Source organism: Coregonus clupeaformis, chromosome 1, assembly GCF_020615455.1.
Source record: "Coregonus clupeaformis isolate EN_2021a chromosome 1, ASM2061545v1, whole genome shotgun sequence".
NCBI classification, from domain to species: Eukaryota; Metazoa; Chordata; class Actinopteri; order Salmoniformes; family Salmonidae; genus Coregonus; species Coregonus clupeaformis.
In genome coordinates this window covers 20,666,948-20,692,291 of record NC_059192.1, presented here as the reverse complement: position 1 = coordinate 20,692,291, position 25,344 = coordinate 20,666,948, and the positions used below count along the sequence as shown (strand labels likewise).

The window sequence follows — 25,344 nt, the reverse complement described above, 5'->3', positions numbered from 1 at the left end:
TTCCACAGAGCTGGGCTTTACGGAAGAGTGGCCAGAAAAAAGCCATTGCTTAAAGAAAAAAATAAGCAAACACGTTTGGTGTTCGCTAAAAGCTATATGGGAGACTCCCCAAACATATGGAAGAAGGTACTCTGGTCAGATGAGACAAAAATTTAGCTTTTTGGCCATCAAGGAAAACGCTATGTCTGGCGAAAACCCAACACCTCTCATCACCCTGAGTACACCATCCCCACAGTGAAGCATGGTGGTGGCAGCATCATGCTGTGGGGATGTTTTTCCCATCGGCAGGGACTGGTCAGAATTGAAAGAATGATGGATGGCGCTAAATACAGGGAAATTCTTGAGGGAAACCTGTTTGTCTTCCAGAGATTTGAGACTAGGACAGAGGTTCACCTTCCAGCAGGACAATGATCCTAAGCATACTGCTAAAGCAACACTTGAGTGGTTTAAGTGGCCTAGTCAAAGCCCAGACCTTAATCCAATTGAGAATCTGTGGTATAAATTAAAGATTGCTGTACACCAGCGGAACCCATCCAACTTGAAGGAGCTGGAGCAGTTTTGCCTTGAAGAATGAACAAAAATCCCAGTGGCTAGATGTGCCAAGCTTATAGAGACATACCCCAAGAGACTTGCAGCTGTAATTGCTGCAAAAGGTGGCTCAACAAAGTATTGACTTTGGGGGGGGGGGGTGAATAGTTATGCACGCTCAAGTTTTCTGTTTTTTGCATCTTAAAATTGGTAGGCATGTTGTGTAAATCAAATGATACAAACCCCCAAAAAATCCATTTTAATTCCAGGTTGTAAGGCAACAAAATAGGAAAAATACCAAGGGGGGTGAATACTTTCGCAAGCCACTGTATGCACTCACTACTGTAAGTCGCTCTGGATAAGGGCGTCTGCCAAATGACTTAAATGTAAAATATTGAGCAGTGACTCCAACAAGGAAATCAATCAATTTCTCCATCTGTACATCCTCCCACAGTGACTCCAACAAGGAAATCGATCAATTTCTCCATCTGTACATCCTCCCACAGTGGGTATTATCCATAGAGCTTGCAGGGCCAGTCTAAACACACGCAGCCCCCCGCAACGCACGTACACACACACACACACACAAGCACAGCCCCTATTACGGGGATGCTCCTGCCTCCAAAGCCTGTCACGCTCCCATGACCACGGATCAAACTGTCACTACTTATTAGCTGTGCTGGAGGTTGAAAACTAACCCCCCTGAAAACACTGCTATTGACTCAATCAGTTGGTGGCATTAAGCTTATTAAGGTAATAACATATATAGAAGAAGACAAGCTGGGGATGGATAGTGGTATCCTCCTCAACAATACTCTACTCTATCAGCAGTCCAACTAGAGGAGAAAGCCACAGTTGAAGTCGGATGTTTACATACACTTAGGTTGGAGTCATTAAAACTTGTTTTTCAACCACTCCACAAATTTCTTGTTAACAAACTATAGTTTTGGCAAGTTGGTTAGGACATCTACTTTGTGCATGACACAAGTCATTTTTTCCAACAATTGTTTACAGACAGATTATTTCACTTATAATTCACTGTATCACAGTTCCAGTGGGTCAGAAGTTTACATACACTAAGTTGACTGTGCCTTTAAACAGCTTGGAAAATTCCAGAAAATGATGTCATGGCTTTAGAAGCTTCTGATAGGCTAATTTACATCATTTGAGTCAATTGGAGGTGTACCTGTGGATGTATTTCAAACCCTACCTTCAAACCCAGTGCCTCTTTGCTTGACATCATAGGAAAATCAAAAGAAATCTGCCAAGACCTCAATATAAAAATTGTACACCTCCACAAGTCTGGTTCATCCTTGGGAGCAATTTCCAAACGCCTGAAGGTACCACGTTCATCTGTACAAACAGTACGCAAGTATAAACACAATGGGACCACACAGCCGTCATACCGCTCAGGAAGGATACGCGTTCTGTCTCCTAGAGATGAACGTACTTTGGTGCGAAAAGTGCAAATCAATCCCAGAACAACAGCAAAGGACCTTGTGAAGACGCTGGAGGAAACAGGTACAAAAGTATCTATATCCACAGTAAAACGAGTCCTATATCGATATGACCTGAAAGGCCGCTCAGCAAGGAAGAAGCCACTGCTCCAAAACCGCCATAAAAAAGCCAGACTACGGTTTGCAACTGCACATGGGGACAAAGATCGTACTTTTTGGAGAAATGTCCTCTGCTCTGATGAAACAAAAGTAGAACTGTTTGGCCATAATGACCATCGTTATGTTTGGAGGAAAAAGGGGATAGGCTTGCAAGCCGAAGAACACCATCCCAACCGTGAAGAACAGGGGTGGCAGCATCATGATGTGGGGGTGTTTTGCTGCAGGAGGGACTGGTGCACTTCACAAAATAGATGGCATCATGAGGAAGGAAAATTATGTGGATATATTGAAGCAACATCTCAAGACATCAGTCAGGAAGTTAAAGCTTGGTCGCAAATGGGTCTTCCAAATGAACAATGACCCCAAGCATACTTCCAAAGTTGTGACAAAATGGCTTAAGGACAACAAAGTCAAGGTATTGGAGTGGCCATCACAAAGCCCTGACCTCAATCCTATAGAAAATGTGTGGGCAGAACTGAAAAGCATGTGCGAGCAAGGAGGCCTACAAACCTGACTCAGTAACACCAGCTCTGTCAGGAGGAATGGGCCAAAATTCACCCAACTTATTAATTGAGTGTACGTACACTTCTGACCCACTGGGAATGTGATGAAACAAATAAAAGCTGAAATAAATCATTCTCTCTACTATTATTCTGAAATGTCACATTCTTAAAATAAAGTGGTGATCCTAACTGACCTAAGACAGGGAATTTTTACTAGGATTAAATGTCAGGAATTGTGAAAACTGAATTTGGCTAAGGTGTATGTAAACTTCCGACTTCAACTGTATATCAAACTGTGTGTTGGCTCTTTGAAATCACTGCTACAGATATAACTCACTACTCCCTCTGAGGTGTAGCTTCAGCAATATTGTGAACATGTCACAAAGGCAATCTGTTACCATATTACTGATTCCTAACAACCTAAACTATTCGATTCAGATGAACATGAATAGCCTAGGGAAAGATGATAGGGGCTAAGAGCTAAGGGCTAGAGGCTAGGGGCTAGGAGATAGTGGCAGGGGTTGGTTTGGGACTACAGAATGGGCTGTGGTGGGTTCTTCTTCTCACCTGGGATGTTGTGGATGGTGATGGCCAGGATCAGGAGGACGATGCGCCTCCATCTGCTTCCGGTTTGCCCTGCCTCTTCCTGTTGCCGGCTGCCCACTTCCTGTCCCTCGGAATCTGAGGAGCCAGCGTCGACGTGGGGGCCTTTCCTCCTCTGGTACACGTCTCCTCCGTTCTCAATCTTATCTGTAAGGAAGACATGACACAACATTCAGACAACATTCCTACAACATTCCTACAATATATAACAGTCCTTGACAATTAAGCAATCTTTCAGATTAGAATACGATTAAGCACTATTAGAAGACGATTAAGCAATGGTAACCATTATTTCAGCAAATTGGGCTCTATGAAAATTCCAAGTGAAACATGCAGTGAGGGAAAAAATTATTTGATCCCCTGCTGATTTTGTACGTTTGCCCGCTGACAAAGAAATGATCAGTTTATAATTTTAATGGTAGGTTTATTTGAACAGTGAGAGACAGAATAACAACAAAAAAATCCAGAAAAACGCATGTCAAAAATGTTATAAATTGATTTGCATTTTAATTAGGGAAATAAGTATTTGACCCCCTCTCAATCAGAAAGATTTATGGCTCCCAGGTGTCTTTTATACAGGTAACGAGCTGAGATTAGGAGCACACTCTTAAAGGGAGTGCTCCTAATCTCAGCTTGTTACCTGTATAAAAAGACACCTGTCCACAGAAGCAATCAATCAATCAGATTCCAAACTCTCCACCATGGCCAAGATCAAAGAGCTCTCCAAGGATGTCAGGGACAAGATTGTAGACCTACACAAGACTGGAATGGGCTACAAGACCAAAGCCAAGCAGCTTGGTGAGAAGGTGACAACGGTTGGTGCGATTATTCGCAAATGGAAGAAACACAAAAGAACTGTCAATCTCCCTTGGCCTGGGGCTCCATGCAAGATCTCACCTCGTGGAGTTGCAATGATCATGAGAACGGTGAGGAATCAGCCCAGAACTACACGGGAGGATCTTGTCAATGATCTCAAGGCAGCTGGGACCATAGTCACCAAGAAAACAATTGGTAACACACTATGCCGTGAAGGACTGAAATCCTGCAGCGCCCGCAAGGTCCCCCTGCTCAAGAAAGCACATATACAGGCCCGTCTGAAGTTTGCCAATGAACATCTGAATGATTCAGAGGAGAACTGGGTGAAAGTGTTGTGGTCAGATTAGACCAAAATGTTGCTCTTTGGCATCAACTCAACTCGCCGTGTTTGGAGGAGGAGGAATGCTACCTATGACCCCAAGAACACCATCCCCACCGTCAAACATGGAGGTGGAAACATTATGCTTTGGAGGTGTTTTTCTGCTAAGGGGACAGGACAACTTCACCGCATCAAAGGGACGATGGACGGGGCCATGTACCGTCAAATCTTGGGTGAGAACCTCCTTCCCTCAGCCAGGGCATTGAAAATGGGTCGTGGATGGGTATTCCAGCATGACAATGACCCAAAACACACGGCCAAGGCAACAAAGGAGTGGCTCAAGAAGAAGCACATTAAGGTCCTGGCCTTGCCAGTCTCCAGACCTTAATCCCATAGAAAATCTGTGGAGGGAGCTGAAGGTTCGAGTTGCCAAATGTCAGCCTCGAAACCTTAATGACTTGGAGAAGATCTGCAAAGAGGAGTGGGACAAAATCCCTCCTGAGATGTGTGAAAACCTGGTGGCCAACTACAAGAAACGTCTGACCTCTGTAAATTGCCAACAAGGGTTTTGCCACCAAGTACTAAGTCATGTTTTGCAGAGGGGTAAAATACTTATTTCCCTCATTAAAATGCAAATCAATTTATAACATTTTTGACATGCATTTTTCTGGATTTTGTTGTTGTTATTCTGTCTCTCACTGTTCAAATAAACCTACCATTAAAATTATAGACTGATCATGTCTTTGTCAGTGGGCAAACGTACAAAATCAGCAGGGGATCAAATACTTTTTTCCCTCACTGTAGGTCTGATGAGAAGCTGATTAGTATGTTCATCATCTAAACGGTTACTATTGCCGTCAATTAATGGAAAGCAAGTCTAACTAACTAACCTACAAATGATTATGTAAAAAAGTTACATGTCAATATTCCCTCATTTCAATACAATACCAGTCAAAGGTTTGGAAACACCTACTCATTCCAGGGTTTTTCTTTCTTTTTTACTATTTCCTACATTGTAGAATAATAGTGAAGACATGAAAACTATGAAATAACACACATGGAATCATGTAGTAACCAAAAAAGTATTAAACAAATCAAAATATATTTTATATTTGAGATTCTTCAAATAGCCACCCTTTGCCTTGATGACAGCTTTGCACACGCTTGGCATTCTCTCAACCAGCTTCATGAGGTAGTCACCTGGAATGCATTTCAATTATCAGGTGTGCCTTCTTAAAAGTTAATTTGTGGAATTTCTTTCCTTCCTAATGCATTTGAGCCAATCAGTTGTGTTGTGACAAGGTAGGGTTGGTATACAGAAGATAGCCCTATTTGGTAAAAGACCAAGTCCTTATTATGGCAAGAACAGCTCAAATAAGCAAAGAGAAATTACAGTTGATCATTACTTTAAGACATGAAGGTCAGTCAATAAGGAACATTTCAAGAACTTTGAAAGTTTCTTCAAGTGCAGTCGCAAAAACCATCAAGCGCTATGATGAAACTGGCTCTCATTAGGACCGCCACAGGAAAGGAAGATCCAGAGTTACCTCTGCTGCAGAGGATAAGTTCATTCCGTCTGGTTTGCTTAATATAAGGAATTTGATGTATAGCATTTACTTTTACTTTGTACTTTTACTCAAGTATGACAATTAAGTACTTTTTCCCCCCACTGTACTTTAGTACATTTAAAACCAGATACTTTTAGACTTTACTCATGTAGTATTTTACTGGGTTACTTTCACTTGAGTCATTTTCTATTACGGTATCTTTACTTTTACTGAAGTATGCCAACGGAGTACTTTTTCCACCACTGATCGGACCTATACATTTATTTTGTTGTCTAATAGCCACCAATCCCTCTTTCCCCTATTCCCACCCTCAGACACTGATAAATGCATCATCAATGTAGGGCTAATCATTTGATTACTCTAGGTAGTGGGTGTCCTTTTAATAAGCTAAACCAAGATGACTTACTCTAACAGGAATGTTTTAAGTTACTATTACATAAGTTATGTGAGTAGGGGAGATAAAGAATTTGAAAATGAGAGCAACAGGAAACAGATTCAAGGCTGGTCCTCAGAAGATTTCGGGGCTTGATGACAAGTGTCAGCATTGCTCTGTGCCCCCTAACTGGTGTGTACCATATTCCCATATGGGGACATTAGCGTGGGTGAACCTAGCACACAAGCCAGAGAAACGCATTTGCATGTGGCTGCCAAGAGACGTCCGCTGTGCTCGGGTGGCCACTTCTCTGGCTCTCATCCTGAAATTAGACTGGAAGTGGTCAGGAGACGGGGTTGTGTGTGTGTGTGTAGGGGGGCTGATTGATTACAGCCGAGTGATGGGTTCCAGACCCCCACAGCCAACCCCTTTAGAGTAGAAACAAATCTATTCTATCACTAATTTACTAATCTCTCTGATCACTGGGAATAAGAGCCAGGAACACATGCGCGCACAAACAAACACACACGCTTCATTGAATGGGGAACAGAGGGACAAAGAGCCCACTTACCCATCTACACTGGGTAGAAGGACAAGATACATGGGTCTAGGTCAGCCATGGTTTAGACTAGTACACACGTATGAAAAGGTCTAACCTTCCTCATGTGTAATTGCTCTCTTAGGAAGAAAATCCTGGGACAAATGAAAGCACTTAGATGTTCTGTCCTTACATATAGATTATTTGAGCTCAGAGGACATTTAGGCCTATTATTTTTATTATGAGTTGCTAAGGGAGAGCGGAAGGTAGGGAGAGCGAGCGAGCGAGCGAGAGAGAGAGAGAGCGCACGAGCGAGCGCAAAAGAGCGAGAGAGATTATAATATTAAAAACTTAAAGGGTAGGAAGCATGAGTTTTTACAGTGTGGTCAAAGACTTAATAACATAGCTGTAGTCACGATCTGGTAACCTATAACTACAACAATAGTTATGTTTTGGGTTTTTTACATATTTATTCACTTATTTCCGGATATCTTCAAAACTATCCACAATGCACTATTTCTCAACGTCATATGAGAATCTATTCTGCGTTAGCTAGCTCGAGCTGGCTAACGTTAGCCATTAGCCATGTAGACTAAGTGTTGGCAGTGGTGAGCTAAAATCCACCATTCATGAGGTATGATGTTAACAACCAATCAGATTCCCTACACGTGGGGGCCGCATGATCTCCGTGAAGTAGGCTATTAGTAGGTTTAGTACGAGCGTGCTACAGTAGCTGACTGACTGTGCTGTTGTGATCATTTCCCTCTGCCTGGAGCCCTCCTCCGATCGTCGTCTTATTGTTGATTCTTTCCCTGCGTCTCCTGTGCCCACTGCCACCTCTGGATTATTGCCTAATTTTAGATTTACATATCGCTATTGAATTAGCTGACTCTCCCTCGGCTGGTGAAACAGCCTCTCCCTCTGAAGCTCCTCTCTCCTTGGCTCTTCTTCGGTAGCTAACTCAGCTGTCAAATCGCTAAATCTTCACCATCTCTACTTTATATCTGCTGGCTTAAAAAAAAAAAATCCTGCCTGTGGTAGACTAGTTGGTGTTGTTCTCTGGCTTAATACCTAACTATGTCAACCATGGTGGTTGGCTAGCTAGGCTAATTAGCTTTCTAGGCTAGCTAGCAGGCTAAGAAAAAAACTTTAGCTGGCTGGCTTGCTGGCTACGATAACTGCACATACCAGTAACATTATTTGATAACTGGTTAGATGGCGTTATTTATTTCCAAAACGTTGGTTTACTTTAATGTAGCTATAAGATGTCTGGTTAGACTGTAAACTCTTCTTCCAGACTCACATTAAGCATGTCCAATGCAAAGTTAAATCTAGAATCGGCTTCCTATTTCGCAACAAAGACTCCTTCACTCATGCTGCTAAACATGCCCTCGTAAAACGGACTATCCTACCGATCCTTGACTTTGGTGAAGTCATTTACAAAATAGCTTCCAACACTCTACTCAGCAAATTGGACATAATCTATCACAGTGCCTTCCGTTTTGTCACCAAAGCCCCATATACTCCCCACCATTGTGACCTGTACGCTCTCGTTGGCTGGCCCTCACTACATATTCGTCGCCAAACCCACTGGTTCCAGGTCATCTATAAATCCCTTCTAGGCAAATCCCTGCCTTATCTTAGCTCATTGGTCACCATAGCAACACCCACCCGTAGTATGCGTTCCAGCAGGTATATCTCACTGGTCATCCCCAAAGCCAACACCTCCTTTGGTCGCCATTCCTTCCAGTTCTCTGCTGCAAATGACTGGAACGAACTGCAAAAATCTCTGAAGCTGGAGACACTTATCTCCCTCACTATCTTTAAGCATCAGTTGTCAGAGCAGCTTACCGATCACTGCACCTGTACACAGCCCATCTGTAATTTACATATAGTTATTTATTTTGCTAATTTGCACCCCATTATCTCTATTTGCACATCATCTTCGGCACATCTATCACTCCAGTGTTAATACTAAATTATAATTGTAAGTATTTTGCACTGTGGCCTATTTATTGCCTTACCTCCATAACTTACTACATTTGCACACACTTTCTATTGTGTTATTGACTGTACGTTTTGTTTATTCCATATGTAACTCTGTGTTGTTGTTGTTTTTTCCGCACTGCTTTGCTTTATCTTGGCCAGGTTACAGTTGTAAATGAGAACTTGTTCTCAACTGGCTTACCTGGTTAAATAAAGGTGAAATAAGATAGGTGTTGATAGCAACTGGCTGACTCATGCAGTGCTAACGTAACATTAGCAGGCTGGTAATTATTTTGAAGTTATTTCTGTTGGAGTTTACATTATAGGGAATAGGCTGGCATGCCGGGTCCTCCACATCACAAAAACATTTTCCGGCATGACTTCGGCATTCTGTTCGCTTTTATGTAATAACCAAAAAATTGAAAAGTGAGGTGTAACTTTGCGTTGGGACTATTGATGCGTATACTAATGCAAATCCATATGTTACATGTGGTTACGTTTATGCTACCTACCCTTTAAAGGGGTTACATGTGAAATGCAGCACTCTCTTGGAAACTAGGCAAATTGCAACACTTAGGCTGAATAAAAAAAAATACTCTTTACTTAAGTTTGACTTGTGCGTCTTTTTACTTTCAGTTTTGTACACCATCTTGGTTACTGAAAATATTTCTCACAGCGATTCAGATGGTACAATGATTCCCTATACTATACATTGTTTTGTCACAAACTGAAATGAGGCAAACATATTGCAATTTTAGCATCTATGGAATAGCACAGCAATTTCTACTGCCATTGTTGATTCTGCTCCTGAGGGAATGGCCACGCCTCTAACTGACGCTGAGGGCTCAACAGTAGTGTGTGTGCTGAATGTCACTGTGGATACTATTTGGCGAGGTTTGATTGCCAATCTCTAGTACAACCATTCTACCGGTCAATCACTTTGAGTGACAGATCAGGGGGACGTGCTCAACAGGAAAATTAACACTGGAGTCTCATTCTGACCTAGACCGCGTGCACATGCACACGCACACACACACACACACTCCCCTGACACAATCCCTTTTCTCGTGCACGTGAAGGGCGCTCAGCCGTACTTTTCGCACGTGGATAATGTTTGTGCATGAGAACCGCCCCTATGGATAAAATATCGCCCCACGTCTAGCTTAAGTTAAAAATAACGGACCACGCAGCCCTCTGCTTTATATACAGTGCCTTCGGAAAGTATTCACACCCCTTGACTTTTACACATTTTGTTACGTTACAGCCTTATTCGAAAATGGATTCAATCAAAAAAATCCTCAGCAATCTACACACAATACCCCATAAGTGAAAACAGGTTTAGATTTTTTTTGCAAATGTATTAAAAATAAAAAAACTGAAATACCTTATTTATATAAGCACTCAGGCCCTTTGCTATGGGACTCGAAATTGAGCTCAGATGCATCCTGTTTCCATTGATCATCCTTGAGATGTTTCTACAACTTGATTGGAGTCCACCTGTGGTAAATTCAATTGATTGGACATGATTTGGAAAGGCACACACCTGTCTACGTAAGGTCCCACAGTTGGTAGTGCATGTCAGAGCAAAAACCAAGCCATGAGGTCGAAGGAATTGTCCGTAGAGCTCAGAGACAGGATTGTGTTGAGGCACAGATCTGGGGAAGGGTACGAACAAATTCTGCAGCATTGAAGGTCCCCAAGAACACAGTGGCCTCCATCATTCTTAAATGGAAGAAGTTGAGAACCACCAAGACTCTTCCTAGAGCTTGCCGCCTGACCAAACTGAGCAATCGGGTGAGAAGGGTCTTGGTCAGGGAGGTGACCAAGAACCCAATGGTCAGTCTGAAGGAGCTCCAGAGTTCCTCTGTGGAGATGGAATAACCTTCCAGAAGACAAACCATCTCTGCAGCACTCCACCAATCAGGCCTTTATGGTAGTGGCCAGACGGAAGCCACTAATCAGTAAAAGGCACGACAGCCCTCTTGGATTTTGCCAAAAGGCACCTAAAGACTCTCAGACCATGAGAAACAAGATTATCTGGTCAGATGAAACCAAGATTGAACTCTTTGGCCTGAATGCCAAGTGTCACGTCTGGAGGAAACCTGGCACCATCCCTATGGTGAAGCACGGTGGTGGCAGCATCATGCTGCAGGGATGTTTTTCAGAGGCAGGGACTGGGAGACTAGTTAGGATTGAGGCAAATATGAACGGAGCAAAGTACAGAGAGATCCTTGATGAAAACCTGCTCCAGAGCGCTCAGGACCTCAGACTGGGGTGAAGGTTCACCTTCCAACAGGACAACAACCCTACGCACACAGCCAAGACAACGTAGGAGTGGCTTCTGGACAAGTCTCTGAATGTCCTTGATTGGCCCAGCCAGAGCACGGACTTGAACCCGATCGAACATCTCTGGAGATACCTGAAAATAGCTGTGCAGCGACGCTCCCCATCCAACCTGACAGAGCTTGAGAGGATCTGCAGAGAAGAATGGGAGAAACTCCCCAAATACAGTTGTGCCACGCTTGTAGCGTCATACCCAACAAGACTCGATGCTGTAATCACTGCCAAAGGTGCTTCAACAAAGTATTGAGTAAAGAGTCTGAATACTTATGTAAATGTAATATTTCAGTATATACAGTGGGGAGTATTTGATACACTGCCGATTTTGCAGGTTTTCCTACTTGCAAATCATGTAGAGGTCTGTAATTTTTATCCAGAAAATCCAGAAAATCACATTGTATGATTAAGTAATTAATTTGCATTTTATTGCATGACATAAGTATTTGATACATCAGAAAAGCAGAACTTATTATTTGGTACAGAAACCTTTGTTTGCAATTACAGAGATCATACGTTTCCTGTAGGTCTTGACCAGGTTTGCAAACACTGCAGCAGGGATTTTGGCCCACTCCTCCATACAGACCTTCTCCAGATCCTTCATGTTTCGGGGCTGTCGCTGGGCAATACGGACTTTCAGCTCCCTTCAAAGATTTTCTATTGGGTTCAAGTCTGGAGACTGGCTAGGCCACTCCAGGACCTTGAGATGCTTCTTACGGAGCCACTCCTTAGTTTCCCTGGCTGTGTGTTTCAGGTCGTTGTCATGCTGGAAGACCCAGCCACGACCCATCTTCAATGCTCTTACTGAGGGAAGGAGGTTGTTGGCCAAGATCTCGCGATACATGGCCCCATCCATCCTCCCCTTAATACGGTGCAGTCGCCCTGTCCCCTTTGCAGAAAAGCATCCCCAAAGAATTATGTTTCCACCTCCATGCTTCACGGTTGGGATGGTGTTCTTGGGGTTGTACTCATCCTTCTTCTTCCTCCAAACACGGCGAGTGGAGTTTAGACCAAAAAGCTCTATTTTTGTCTCATCAGACCACATGACCTTCTCCCATTCCTCCTCTGGATCATCCAAATGGTCATTGGCAAACTTCAGACGGGCCTGGACATGCGCTGGCTTGAGCAGGGGGACCTTGCGTGCGCTGCAGGATTTTAATCAATGACGGCGTAGTGTGTTACTAATGGTTTTCTTTGAGACTGTGGTCCCAGCTCTCTTCAGGTCATTGACCAGGTCCTGCCGTGTAGTTCTGGGCTGATCCCTCACCTTCCTTATGATCATTGATGCCTCACAAGGTGAGATCTTGCATGGAGCCCCAGACCGAGGGTGATTGACCGTCATCTTGAACTTCTTCCATTTTCTAATATTTGCGCCAACATTTGTTGCCTTCTCACCAAGCTGCTTGCCTATTGTACTGTAGCCCATCCCTGCCTTGTGCAGGTCTACAATTTTATCCCTGATGTCCTTACACAGCTCTCTGGTCTTGGCCATTGTGGAGAGGTTGGAGTCTGTTTGATTGAGTGTGTGGACAGGTGTCTTTTATACAGGTAACGAGTTCAAACAGGTGCAGTTAATACAGGTAATGAGTGGAGAACAGGAGGGCTTCTTAAAGAAAAACTAACAGGTCTTTGAGAGCCGGAATTCTTACTGGTTGGTAGGTGATCAAATACTTATGTCATGCAATAAAATGCAAATTAATTACTTAAAAATGATACAATGTGATTTTCTGGATTTTTGTTTTAGATTATGTCTCTCACAGTTGAAGTGTACCTATGATAAAAAATTACAGACCTCTACATGCTTTGTAAGTAGGAAAACCTGCAAAATCGGCAGTGTATCAAATACTTGTTCTCCCCACTGTATGTATTTTTTTTATTAGCAAAAATGTCTACAAACTTGTTTTTGCTTCATCATTATGGGGTATTTTGTGTAGATTGATGAGGGGGAATAAATTATTTAATCAATTTTAGAATAAGGCTGTCACATAACAAAATGTGGAAAAAGTCAAGGGGTCTGAAAACTTGCCGAAGGCACTGTACGTAAAGCGCTTAACAGTTGCCATGACATCTCATTACTACACTGACACACTTTCCATTGACACATCGCCATAGAAACTGTTATAGACACTGGTGCTGGCCACTTTGGGAACAGATCGTAGAAATTGATGTAAACCTTTTGCCCTATTTGGTGTTATGGGTTATGCACTGTCGCTGGGACTGTTGCTGCATAGGCCTAATAATGCATGTGTATATGATGTATAATGTACTGTAGCACATTGATATGCAGTTTTTTTAAACAGTATTTGTTAATGTCTTTGATCTCCTGAGCTGTATGGGAGTAAGAGGAGAAGAAGATTCCATGTATTATTTCTGTCACTGGTGGATGCAAGAAGGTCTGCGTGCCAAGATAGCTTGGGGGCCACTTGTGCTAATCTTAGAAGGAGTACGTGATGGAATATCCTGGTTAGGGTGCAACACGATACCATGTAGGGGGATCCTATTGTAGGTGATGAGTGACACTCAATAATGGTTGGCAACTGTTGGATGGAATTAGCTCGGAAAGCATTATATAAACTGAGAGGTTTTCTATGTAAGTAATTCGGATGACAATAGGCTACGCCCGTACCGCTTGTCATGCGAATCCAGTACTGTAATATTAAATAACTATGAATCAACTCTCCATCTAAGTGTTTAACTATTCTCTTACATCCTGAAGTACTCGATACCAGAGAAACTCGTCATAACACATATTTAGCATTCACACCGCATCTCTGTATTGCTACCGTTGTTCCAAACACCTACAGGCTGATTGAACCCTAACTGTGTGAGTGCCACAATACAAAACATAAATGACAGAGTGAAAAGAAGGAAGCCTGTACAGAATAATAAAAAATAAAAAATGCTTCCTGTTTGCAATAAGGCACTAAAGTAATACTGCAAAAAATGTGGCAAAATTGTTTACTTTTTGTCCTGAATACAAAGTGTTATCCTTGGGGCAAATCCAAATCAACACATCACTGAGTACCACTCTTCATATTTTCAAGAATGGTGGTCGTTGCATCAAGGTATGGCAAGGACTAGGGAGCTTTTTTAGATAAAAAGAAACAGAATACTGTAGAGCTGGTTCAGTCTGCTTTCCAACAGACACAGGGTGAACAAATTCACCTTTCAGCAGAACAAGAACCTAAAACACAAAAACAAATATAGACTAGAGTTGCTTACCAAGACGACATTGAATGTTCCTGAGTGGCCTAGTTACAGTTTTAACTTAAATCGGCTTGAAAATCTATGGCAAAACTTGAAAATGGCGTCTAGCAATAATCAACAACCAACTTGCCAGAGCTTGACACATTTTTTAAAGAATAATGGTCAAATATTGTACAATTAAGATGTGCAAAGCTCTGAGAGACTTACCCAGAAAGACTCACAGCTGTAATCGCTGCCAAAGGTGATTCTAACATGCATTAACTCAGGGGGATGAACACTTATCTAATCAAGATATACAGTTGAAGTCGGAAGTTTACATACACCTTAGCCAAATACATTTAAACTCAGTTTTTCACAATTCCTGACATTTAATCCTAGTCAAAATTCCCTGTCTTAGGAAGCTACCTACAATACGTTGGGTGAAATTTGGCCCATTCCTCCTGACAGAGCTGGTGTAACTGAGTCAGGTTTGTAGGCCTCCCTCGCACCTGCCTTTTCAGTTCTGCCCACACATTTTCTATAAAATTGAGGTCAGGGCTTTGTGATGGCCACTCCAATACATTGACTTTGTTGTCCTTAAGCCATTTTGCCACAACCTTGGAAGTATGCTTGGGGTCATTGTCCATTTGGAAGACCTATTTGCAACCAAGCTTTAACTTCCTGACTGATGTCTTGAGATGTTGCTTCAATATATCCACATCATTTTCCTTCCTCATGATGCCATGTATTTTGTGAAGTGCACCAGTCCCTCCTGCAGCAAAGCAACCCCGCAGCATGATGCTGCCACCCCCGTGCTTCACGGTTGGGATGGTGTTCTTCGGCTTGCAAGCCTACCACCTTTTTCCTCCAAACATAACGATGGTCATTATGGCCAAACAGTTCTATTTTTGTTCCATCAGACCAGAGGACATTTCTCCAAAAAGTACGATCTTTGTCCCCATGTGCAGTTGCAAACCGTAGTCTCGCTTTTTTATGGCGGTTATGGAGCAGTGGCTTCTTCCTTGCTGAGTGGCCTTTCAGGTTATGTCGATATAGGACTCGTTTTACTGTGAATATAGATATTTTTGTACCCGTTTCCTCCTGCATCTTCACAAGGTCCTTTGCTGTTGTTCTGGGATTGATTTGCACTTTTTGCACCAAAGTATGTTAATCTCTAGGAGACAGAACACGTCTCCTTCCTGAGCGGTATGACAGCTGCGTGGTCCCATGGTGTTTATACTTGCATACTATTGTTTGTACAGATGAACGTGGTACCTTCAGGCGTTTGGAAATTGCTCCCAAGGATGAACCAGACTTGTGGAGGTCTACATTTTTTTTTCTGAGGTCTTGGCTGATTTCTTTTGATTTTCCCATGGTGTCAAGCAAAGAGGCACTGAGTTTGAAGGTAGGCCTTGAAATACATCCACAGGTACACCTCCAATTGACTCAAATGATGTCAATTAGCCTATCAGAAGCTTCTAAAGCCATGACATTTTTTTATGGAAATTTCCAAGCTGTTTAAAGGCACAGTCAACTTAGTGTATGTAAACTTCTGACCCACTGGAATTGTGATACAGTGAATTATAAGTGAAATAATCTGTCTGTAAACAATTGTTGGAAAGATTACTTGTGTCATGCACAAGTCATGAGGGAAAAGGGTATTTGATCCCCTGCTGATTTTGTACGTTTGCCCACTGACAAAGAAATTATCAGTCTATAATTTTAATGGTAGGTTTATTTGAACAGTGAGAGACAGAATAAAAACAAAAAAATCCAGAAAAACGCATGTCAAAAATGTTATAAATTTATTTGCATTTTAATGAGGGAAATAAGTATTTGACCCCTCTGCAAAACATGACTTAGTGGTGGCAAAAACCCTTGTTGGCAATCACAGAGGTCAGATGTTTTTTGTAGTTGGCCACCAGGTTTGCAAACACCTCAGGGGATTTTTGTCCCACTCCTCTTTGCAGATCTTCTCCAAGTCATTAAGGTTTCGAGGCTGACGTGTCAACTCGAACCTTTAGCTCCCTCCACAGATTTCCTATGGGATTAAGGTCTGAAGACTGGCTAGGCCACTCCAGGACCTTCATGTGCTTCTTCTTGAGCCACTCCTTTGTTGCTTTGGCCGTGTGTTTTGGGTCATTGTCATGCTGGAATACCCATCCACGACCCATTTTCAATGCCCTGGCTGAGGGAAGGAGGTTCTCACCCAAGATTTGACGGTACATGGCCCCGTCCATCATCCCTTTGATGCGGTGAAGTTGTCCTGTCCCCTTAGCAGAAAAACATCACCATAGGAAAATGTTTCCACCACCATTTTTGACGGTGGGGATGGTGTCCTTGGGGTCATAGGCAGCATTCCTCCTCCTCCAAACACGGCGAGTTGAGTTGATGCCAAAGAGCTCCATTTTGGTCTCATCTGACCACAACACTTTCACCCAGTTCTCCTCTGAATCATTCAGATGTTCATTGGCAAACTTCAGACGGGCATGTATATGTGCTTTCTTGAGCAGGGGGACCTTGCGGGCGCTGCAGGATTTCAGTCCTTCACGGCGTAGTGTGTTACCCAATTGTTTTGTTGGTGACTATGGTCCCAGCTGCCCTGAGATCATTGACAAGATCCTCCCGTGTAGTTCTGGGCTGATTCCTCACCGTTCTCATGATCATTGCAACTCCACGAGGTGAGATCTTGCATGGAGCCCCAGGCCGAGGGAGATTGACAGTTATTTTGTGATTCTTCCATTTGCGAATAATCACACCAACTGTTGTCACCTTCTCACCAAGCTGCTTGGCGATGGTCTTGTAGCCCATTCCAGCCTTGTGTAGGTCTACAATCTTGTCCCTGACATCCTTGGAGAGCTCTTTGGTCTTGGCCATGGTGGAGAGTTTGGAATCTGATTGATTATTTCTGTGGACAGGTGTCTTTTATACAGGTAACAAACTGAGATTAGGAGCACTCCCTTTAAGAGTGTGCTCCTAATCTCAGTTCGTTACCTGTATAAAAGACACCTGGGAGCCAGAAACCTTTCTGATTGAGAGGGGGTCAAATACTTATTTCCTTCATTAAAATGCAAATCAATTTATAACATTTTTGACATGCGTTTTTCTGGATTTTTTTGTTGTTATTCTGTCTCTCACTGTTCAAATAAACCTACCATTAAAATGATAAACTGATCATTTCTTTGTCAGTGGGCAAACGTACAAAATCAGCAGGGGATCAAATACTTTTTTCCCTCACTGTAACCGACTTTCCAAAACGATAGTTTGTTAACAAGAAATGTGTGAACACGTTTTAATGACTCCAACCTAAGTGTATGTAAACTTCCGAATTAGTGTTTCATTTTCAAGAATAAAAAAAAGCCACCCCTCAGAGCCTGGTTCCTCTCTAGGTTTCTTCCTAGTTTCCTGTGTTTCTAGGGAGTGTTTCCTAGCCACTGTGCTTCTACATCTGCATTGCTTGCTCTTAGGGGTTTTAGACTGAGTTTGTGTATAAACACTTTGTGACGTCTGCTGATGTAAAAAGGGCTTCATATATACATTTGATTGATTGATTGAAAAAGTCAAGGGGTACGAATACTTTCTGAAGGCACTGTATGTGGCTTTTAGAGGAGATACTTAGGATTGATCTCCAATCATCTCCTTTAGTAGGCTACACACTATCCTACAACTCACTTGTTTGCCATTTGGAAAATAAACTTCCCACATCGACACACTGCAGCCCCCCCTCATTTTGTTCGCTCTCCCCCATCCTTGCTTTTTCGATTCCTATCTTCCATTCTTCCCTCCTTCCCCCTCTCGGTCTTCCTCTCTTCCAACTAAAGCAGATGGCTTGACCTCCTGACCCTAAATCAGTCTCGCCTCCTCGCTCGGTTGCCTGGCAGTTATTACCCTCCTAATCCTTCTCCTCTTCGTCACACTCTGGCTCCACCGCACACAAACACACACGACGTGTTTATTTTACAGTGGAGGCTGCAGCAGAAGTGAACACCCTGTCTGCAACTCTTTCGTTCACACGTGCGCCTGTGTGTGCGATTGGCTAGGGAACAAGGCGTGTGTGCTGGTAGCTCCGTGGCGAAACTCGAGAATGCTCTCATATCTCTTCCGTGGTGAAACTCGTGAAGGTTCTCATATCTCTTCTGTATTGACTCGTGAGGGCTCTCATGTCTCTTCCGTGGGGAAACTCGTGAAGGCTCTCATATCACTTCCGTGGGGAAACTCGTGAAGGCTCTCATGTCTCTTCCGTGGGGAAACTTGTGAAGGCTCTCATGTCTCTTCCGTGGGGAAACTCGAGAACGCTCTCATATCTCTTCCGTGGTGAAACTCGTGAAGGTTCTCATATCTCTTCTGTATTGACTCGTGAGGGCTCTCATGTCTCTTCCGTGGGGAAACTCGTGAAGGCTCTCATATCACTTCCGTGGGGAAACGCGTGAAGGCTCTCATGTCTCTTCCGTGGGGAAACTTGTGAAGGCTCTCATGTCTCTTCCGTGGGGAAACTCGTGAAGGCTCTCATGTCTCTTCCGTGGGGAATCTCGTGAAGGCTCTCATATCACTTCCATGGGGAATCTCGTGAAGGCTCTCATGTCTCTTCCGTGGGGAAACTCGTGAAGGCTCTCATGTCTCTTCCGTGGGGAAACTCGCGAAGGCTCTCATGTCTCTTTTCTTTCAATTTGTTATATAGAGTCTAATTATTAATATAATAAAACAAGGCTATGATATTTCCTTGAATAGGCCTAGCTACTCAAACATCATAATTGGCTTTAGCATATAAGGAGTTATTAATTCATGATGATTCATTTTCAGCAGCACACTAAACCTTTCCATCGAGGGGTATAGTGATTAGGCTATAGTGACCAATAGCCTATGCAAAGTCTGTATCAATAGGCTATCAGTTGAATTTGTTCGATATGAAAAAGAGAGGGAAACATTATTGGCCGGTACTGCACATAAAGAAAGTGTCCAGACGACTGTACATTTTTGTCGCATATTGGGGAGCTCAGGGACCATGGGTTCCAGGGTCAACACCCTTCTAGGGTGGTCCGGGGGCATTTTATGAAGAAATAGCTGTGAAATTGTTGTTTTTGGTGAATTTCCTGATAATTTGGTCAAATTATTATGTATTTTCTGCATATGCATTGATCTTTCGAAGGCCAAATCCACCATTGATGTGCGTGGCCGAAAATCTCTATTTTCATGTAATCGGACCATAGCACTGCCTGGAGTTTGCCCAAACCCTGGTTGCCTCTGCCAGGAGGATGAAACTTGACCGCAAGTGGCTCTTCCAGCAAGATAATAACCCCAAGCACACATCAAAATCCACAAAGAAATGGTTAACTGGCCACCAAATCAAACATTTAGCAATGGCAATCTCAGTTTTTTGACTTGAAACCTGTGGTTTTAATTGAAGAGGGCAGTCCATAAGTGCAGACGAAGGATATCACCCATCTGGAAGGATTCTGTATGGAGGAATGGTCTAAGATCCCTCTCAATGTGTTTTCCAATTCATAAAACATTTTAGAAAAAAGCTCAGTGCAGTTACCTCACAATGTGAGGTATTAAAAGGTATTGAAAACAGGGGTATCAATAATTTTGACCCATACCTTTTGATAAAAAATAAATATATTACCTGTTAAACAAAGTTTCTTTCTCTGATCAATTGTATTAGTATAAAATAATGTCCGTATTGTTTTAGCATACAATATAGCTAAGTATTTGAATGATCTATTTTAAACAGTCATTTTTGCTCATCTTTATCAAGGGTGTCAAGAATTTCAGACCCCACTGTAGCTCTCAGCTAATTAACACATCACTGTAGGGTGACTTCATACCTCTCCCACCTCGACAGGAATGCAGTGAAGCTTAAAACACACATAAGCGTTGTTTGTGTGCCTGTAATGCTAAATTAGTGCTGTTAGCAGAGTATTCATATTACTCACCCGCCACAAGCAGCCAAACATCACACCAATCATTCAGTGTTTGCCCACCTTTTTTAATAAAACTACATCCCTACACCTAACACCCCCAAACCACCCCTCTCTATGATACCCAGATTTGCTAACTTCCACCCTCCACCAACGTCATCTCAGTCCCTTTATATAAAAACCTATAGAAAGGTATAACTTTTTTTGACTCATTACATACACTGCTGCTACTGTTTACTATCTGTCACTTTATTCCTAGTTATATGTACAGTGAGGGAAAAAAGTTTTTTATCCCCTGCTGATTTTGTACGTTTGCCCACTGACAAAGAAATGATCAGTCTATAATTGTAATGGTAGGTTTATTTGAACAGTGAGAAACAGAACAAGAACAAAAAAATCCAGAAAAACGCATGTCAAAAATGTTATCAATTGATTTGCATTTTAATGAGGGAAATAAGTATTTGACCACCTCTCAATCAGAAAGATTTCTGGCTCCAAGGAGTCTTTTATACAGGTAACGAGCTGAGATTAGGAGCACACTCTTAAAGGGAGTGCTCCTAATCTCAGCTTGTTACCTGTATAAAAAGACACCTGTCCACAGAAGCAATCAATCAATCAGATTCCAAACTCTCCACCATGGCCAAGACCAAAGAGCTCTCCAAGGATATCAGGGACAAGATTGTAGACCTACACAAGGCTGGAATGGGCTACAAGACCATCACCAAGCAGCTTGGTGAGAAGGTGACAACGGTTGGTGCGATTATTCGCAAATGGAAGAAACACAAAAGAACTGTCAATCTCCCTCGGCCTAGGGCTCCATGCAAGATCTCACCTCGTGGAGTTGCAATGATCATGAGAACGGTGAGGAATCAGCCCAGAACTACACGGGAGGATCTTGTCAATGATCTCAAGGCAGCTGGGACCATAGTCTCCAAGAAAACAATTGGTAACACACTACGCCGTGAAGGACTGAAATCCTGCAGCGCCCGCAAGGTCCCCATGCTCAAGAAAGCACATATACAGGCCCTTCTGAAGTTTGCCAATGAACATCTGAATGATTCAGAGGAGAACTGGGTGAAAGTGTTGTGGTCAGATGAGACCAAAATCGAGCTCTTTGGCATCAACTCAACTCGCCGTGTTTGGAGGAGGAGGAATGCTGCCTATGACCCCCAAGAACACTATCCCCACCGTCAAACATGGAGGTGGAAACATTATGCTTTGGGGGTGTTTTTCTGCTAAGGGGACAGGACAACTTCACCACATCAAAGGGACGATGGACGGCGCCATGTACCGTCAAATCTTGGGTGATAACCTCCTTCCCTCAGCCAGGGCATTGAAAATGGGTCGTGGATGGGTATTCCAGCATGACAATGACCCAAAACACACGGCCAAGGCAACAAAGGAGTGGCTCAAGAAGAAGCACATTAAGGTCCTGGAGTGGCCTAGCCAGTCTCCAGACCTTAATCCCATAGAAAATCTGTGGAGGGAGCTGAAGGTTCGAGTTGCCAAACGTCAGCCTCGAAACCTTAATGACTTGGAGAAGATCTGCAAAGATGAGTGGGACAAAATCTCCTGAGATGTGTGCAAACCTGGTGGCCAACTACAAGAAACATCTGACCTCTGTGATTGCCAACAAGGGTTTTGCCACCAAGTACTAAGTCATGTTTTGCAGAGGGGTCAAACACTTATTTCCCTCATTAAAATGCAAATCAATTTATAAATTTTTTCTGGATTTTTTTGTTGTTATTCTGTCTCTCACTGTTCAAATAAACCTACCATTAAAATTATAGACGGATCATGTCTTTGTTAGTGGGCAAACGTACAAAATCAGCAGGGTATCAAATACTTTTTTCCCTCACTGTACATATCTAGCTTGATTACCTCATACCACTGCACATCGACTCGGTACTGGTACCCCTTGTACAGTGGGGAAAAAAAGTATTTAGTCAGCCACCAATTGTGCAAGTTCTCCCACTTAAAAAGATGAGAGAGGCCTGTAATTTTCATCATAGGTACAGGTCAACTACGACAGACAAAATTAGAAAATAAAATCCAGAAAATCACATTGTAGGATTTTTAATGAATTTATTTGCAAATTATGGTGGAAAATAAGTATTTGGTCAATAACAAAAGTTTCTCAATACTTTGTTATATACCCTTTGTTGGCAATGACACAGGTCAAACGTTTTCTGTAAGTCTTCACAAGGTTTTCACACACTGTTGCTGGTATTTTGGCCCATTCCTCCATGCAGATCTCCTCTAGAGCAGTGATGTTTTGGGGCTGTCGCTGGGCAACACGGACTTTCAACTCCCTCCAAAGATTTTCTATGGGGTTGAGATCTGGAGACTGGCTAGGCCACTCCAGGACCTTGAAATGCTTCTTACGAAGCCACTCCTTCGTTGCCCGGGTGGTGTGTTTGGGATCATTGTCATGCTGAAAGACCCAGCCACGTTTCATCTTCAATGCCCTTGCTGATGGAAGGAGGTTTTCACTCAAAATCTCACGATACATGGCCCCATTCATTCTTTCCTTTACACGGATCAGTCGTCCTGGTCCCTTTGCAGAAAAACAGCCCCAAAGCATGATGTTTCCACCCCCATGCTTCACAGTAGGTATGGTGTTCTTTGGATGCAACTCAGCATTCTTTGTCCTCCAAACACGACGAGTTGAGTTTTTACCAAAAAAGTTCTATTTTGGTTTCATCTGACCATATGACATTCTCCCAATCCTCTTCTGGATCATCCAAATGCACTCTAGTAAACTTCAGACGGGCCTGGACATGTACTGGCTTAAGCAGGGGGACACGTCTGGCACTGCAGGATTTGAGTCCCTGGCGGCGTAGTGTGTTACTGCTGGTAGGCTTTGTTACTTTGGTCCCAGCTCTCTGCAGGTCATTCACTAGGTCCCCCCGTGTGGTTCTGGGATTTTTGCTCACCGTTCTTGTGATCATTTTGACCCCACGGGGTGAGATCTTGCGTGGAGCCCCAGATCGAGGGAGATTATCAGTGGTCTTGTATGTCTTCCAATTTCTAATAATTGCTCCCACAGTTGATTTCTTCAAACCAAGCTGCTTACCTATTGCAGATTCAGTCTTCCCAGCCTGGTGCAGGTCTACAATTTTGTTTCTGGTGTCTTTTGACAGCTCTTTGGTCTTGGCCATAGTGGAGTTTGGAGTGTGACTGTTTGAGGTTGTGGACAGGTGTCTTTTATACTGATAACAAGTTCAAACAGGTGCCATTAATACAGGTACCGAGTGGAGGACAGAGGAGCCTCTTAAAGAAGAAGTTACAGGTCTGTGAGAGCCAGAAATCGTGCTTGTTTGTAGGTGACCAAATACTTATTTTCCACCATAATTTGCAAATAAATTCATAAAAAATCCTACAATGTGATTTTCTGGATTTGTTTTTTCTCAATTTGTCTGTCATAGTTGACGTGTACCTATGATGAAAATTACAGGCCTCTCTCATCTTTTTAATTGGGAGAACTTGCACAATTGGTGGCTGACTAAATACTTTTTTTCCCCACTGTATATAACCAAGTGCTCGTTAATCATTGTTTATCTATTAATACTTTTATTATTACGTGCTGTACTTTTCTATTATGTCTCTTTTTTCTCTCTGCACCGTTGGGAACATAAGTAAACCCGTAAGTAAACATTTCACTGTTAGTCCACACCTGTTGTTTACGAAGCATGTGTAAATAACATTTAATTTGATTTGAAAATATCTATAAACCCGTAAGTAAACATTTCACTGTTAGTCCACACCTGTTGTTTACGAAGCATGTGTAAATAACATTTAATTTGATTTGAAAATATCTATAAATCCCCCCCATCCATCCTCCACCCTCCTACTTGTGACGCACATCCTTCAGTCACACACTATGCCCCGTCCCCCTCTCAAAGCACCCAACCTCCCATTATCTCCATCCTCATCATAGCTCCACATCTTTGTGCCTTTAAACAACAACCTACAGAAGCAGTTAAAAAACGTAATTCCCTCCTCCAACCTCTCACCCGATGAATCCTTGCACCCCTCCTCTAGTTTCCATTCTTATTACCAATCCCCATCCCTGTGCCTTTAATCGAGACAATTAGAAACCATCCTTTAACTTTCGCCTGTAAGTATCCCGTTATGAGCTTTAATCACAATATCAACAACCAACAGTCTAACTTTAGTTTTTTGACTGCAGGCCATTTTTTAAATTGTTGTTTGTTTGTTTGGGGAGCATCAAGCCAACTTGGGAAAAGTGCAGTGGGAACAAAATGGCGTGATAAAAAAAAAAGTATTTGTTTTTTACATTTATCTTGATTCCCAGTGGAATTGAGGCACTAAACATAAGAGTTGTGGGAAGTGAAGGAATAATGTACCCTTACAAAGGAGGAGTGTTGCTATTTACTCTCGGAGTGTAGCCATTTACTCTCGGAGTGTTGCTATTTACTCTAGGAGTGTTGCTATTTACTCTAGGAGTGTTGCTATTTACTCTCGGAGTGTTGCTATTTACTCTCGGAGTGTAGCCATTTACTCTCGGAGTGTTGCTATTTACTCTAGGAGTGTTGCTATTTACTCTAGGAGTGTTGCTATTTACTCTCGGAGTGTTGCTATTTACTCTAGGAGTGTTGCTATTTACTCTCGGAGTGTTGCTATTTACTCTCGGAGTGTTGCTATTTACTCTCGGAGTGTAGCCATTTACTCTCGGAGTGTTGCTATTTACTCTAGGAGTGTTGCTATTTACTCTCGGAGTGTTGCTATTTACTCTAGGAGTGTTGCTATTTACTCTAGGAGTGTTGCTATTTACTCTAGGAGTGCTGCTATTCTCTCGCTCTCTCTCTCTCTCTCTCTCAATTCAATTTAAGGGGCTTTATTGGCATGTGAAACATATCTTAACATTGACAAAGCAAATGAAATAGATAATAAACAAAAGAGAAATAAACAATAAAAAATTAACAGTAACTCTCTCTCTCTCCTTCTCCCTCCCTCCCTTCCCCCGACAAGGGCAACATAGGCCAACCACAGGGGACAAGGCATCAAGCCGTCAGCGTCCAAGGTTTGT

The 25,344-nt window shown here is 42.7% G+C and overlaps 1 protein-coding gene across 2 annotated transcripts in view; it reads right to left on the bottom strand.

Annotated features, from left to right (window-relative positions):
• Nucleotides 1–25,344, bottom strand: part of LOC121539913 (zinc transporter ZIP11) — a 157,207-nt gene that overhangs the window by 42,967 nt on the left and 88,896 nt on the right. For both annotated transcript variants that reach the window (XM_041848589.2, XM_041848651.2), the window contains exon 6: nt 3,215–3,397. In XM_041848589.2, coding sequence (XP_041704523.1) covers nt 3,215–3,397 — 183 coding nt within the window. The remainder of the gene's footprint in view (nt 1–3,214; nt 3,398–25,344) is intronic.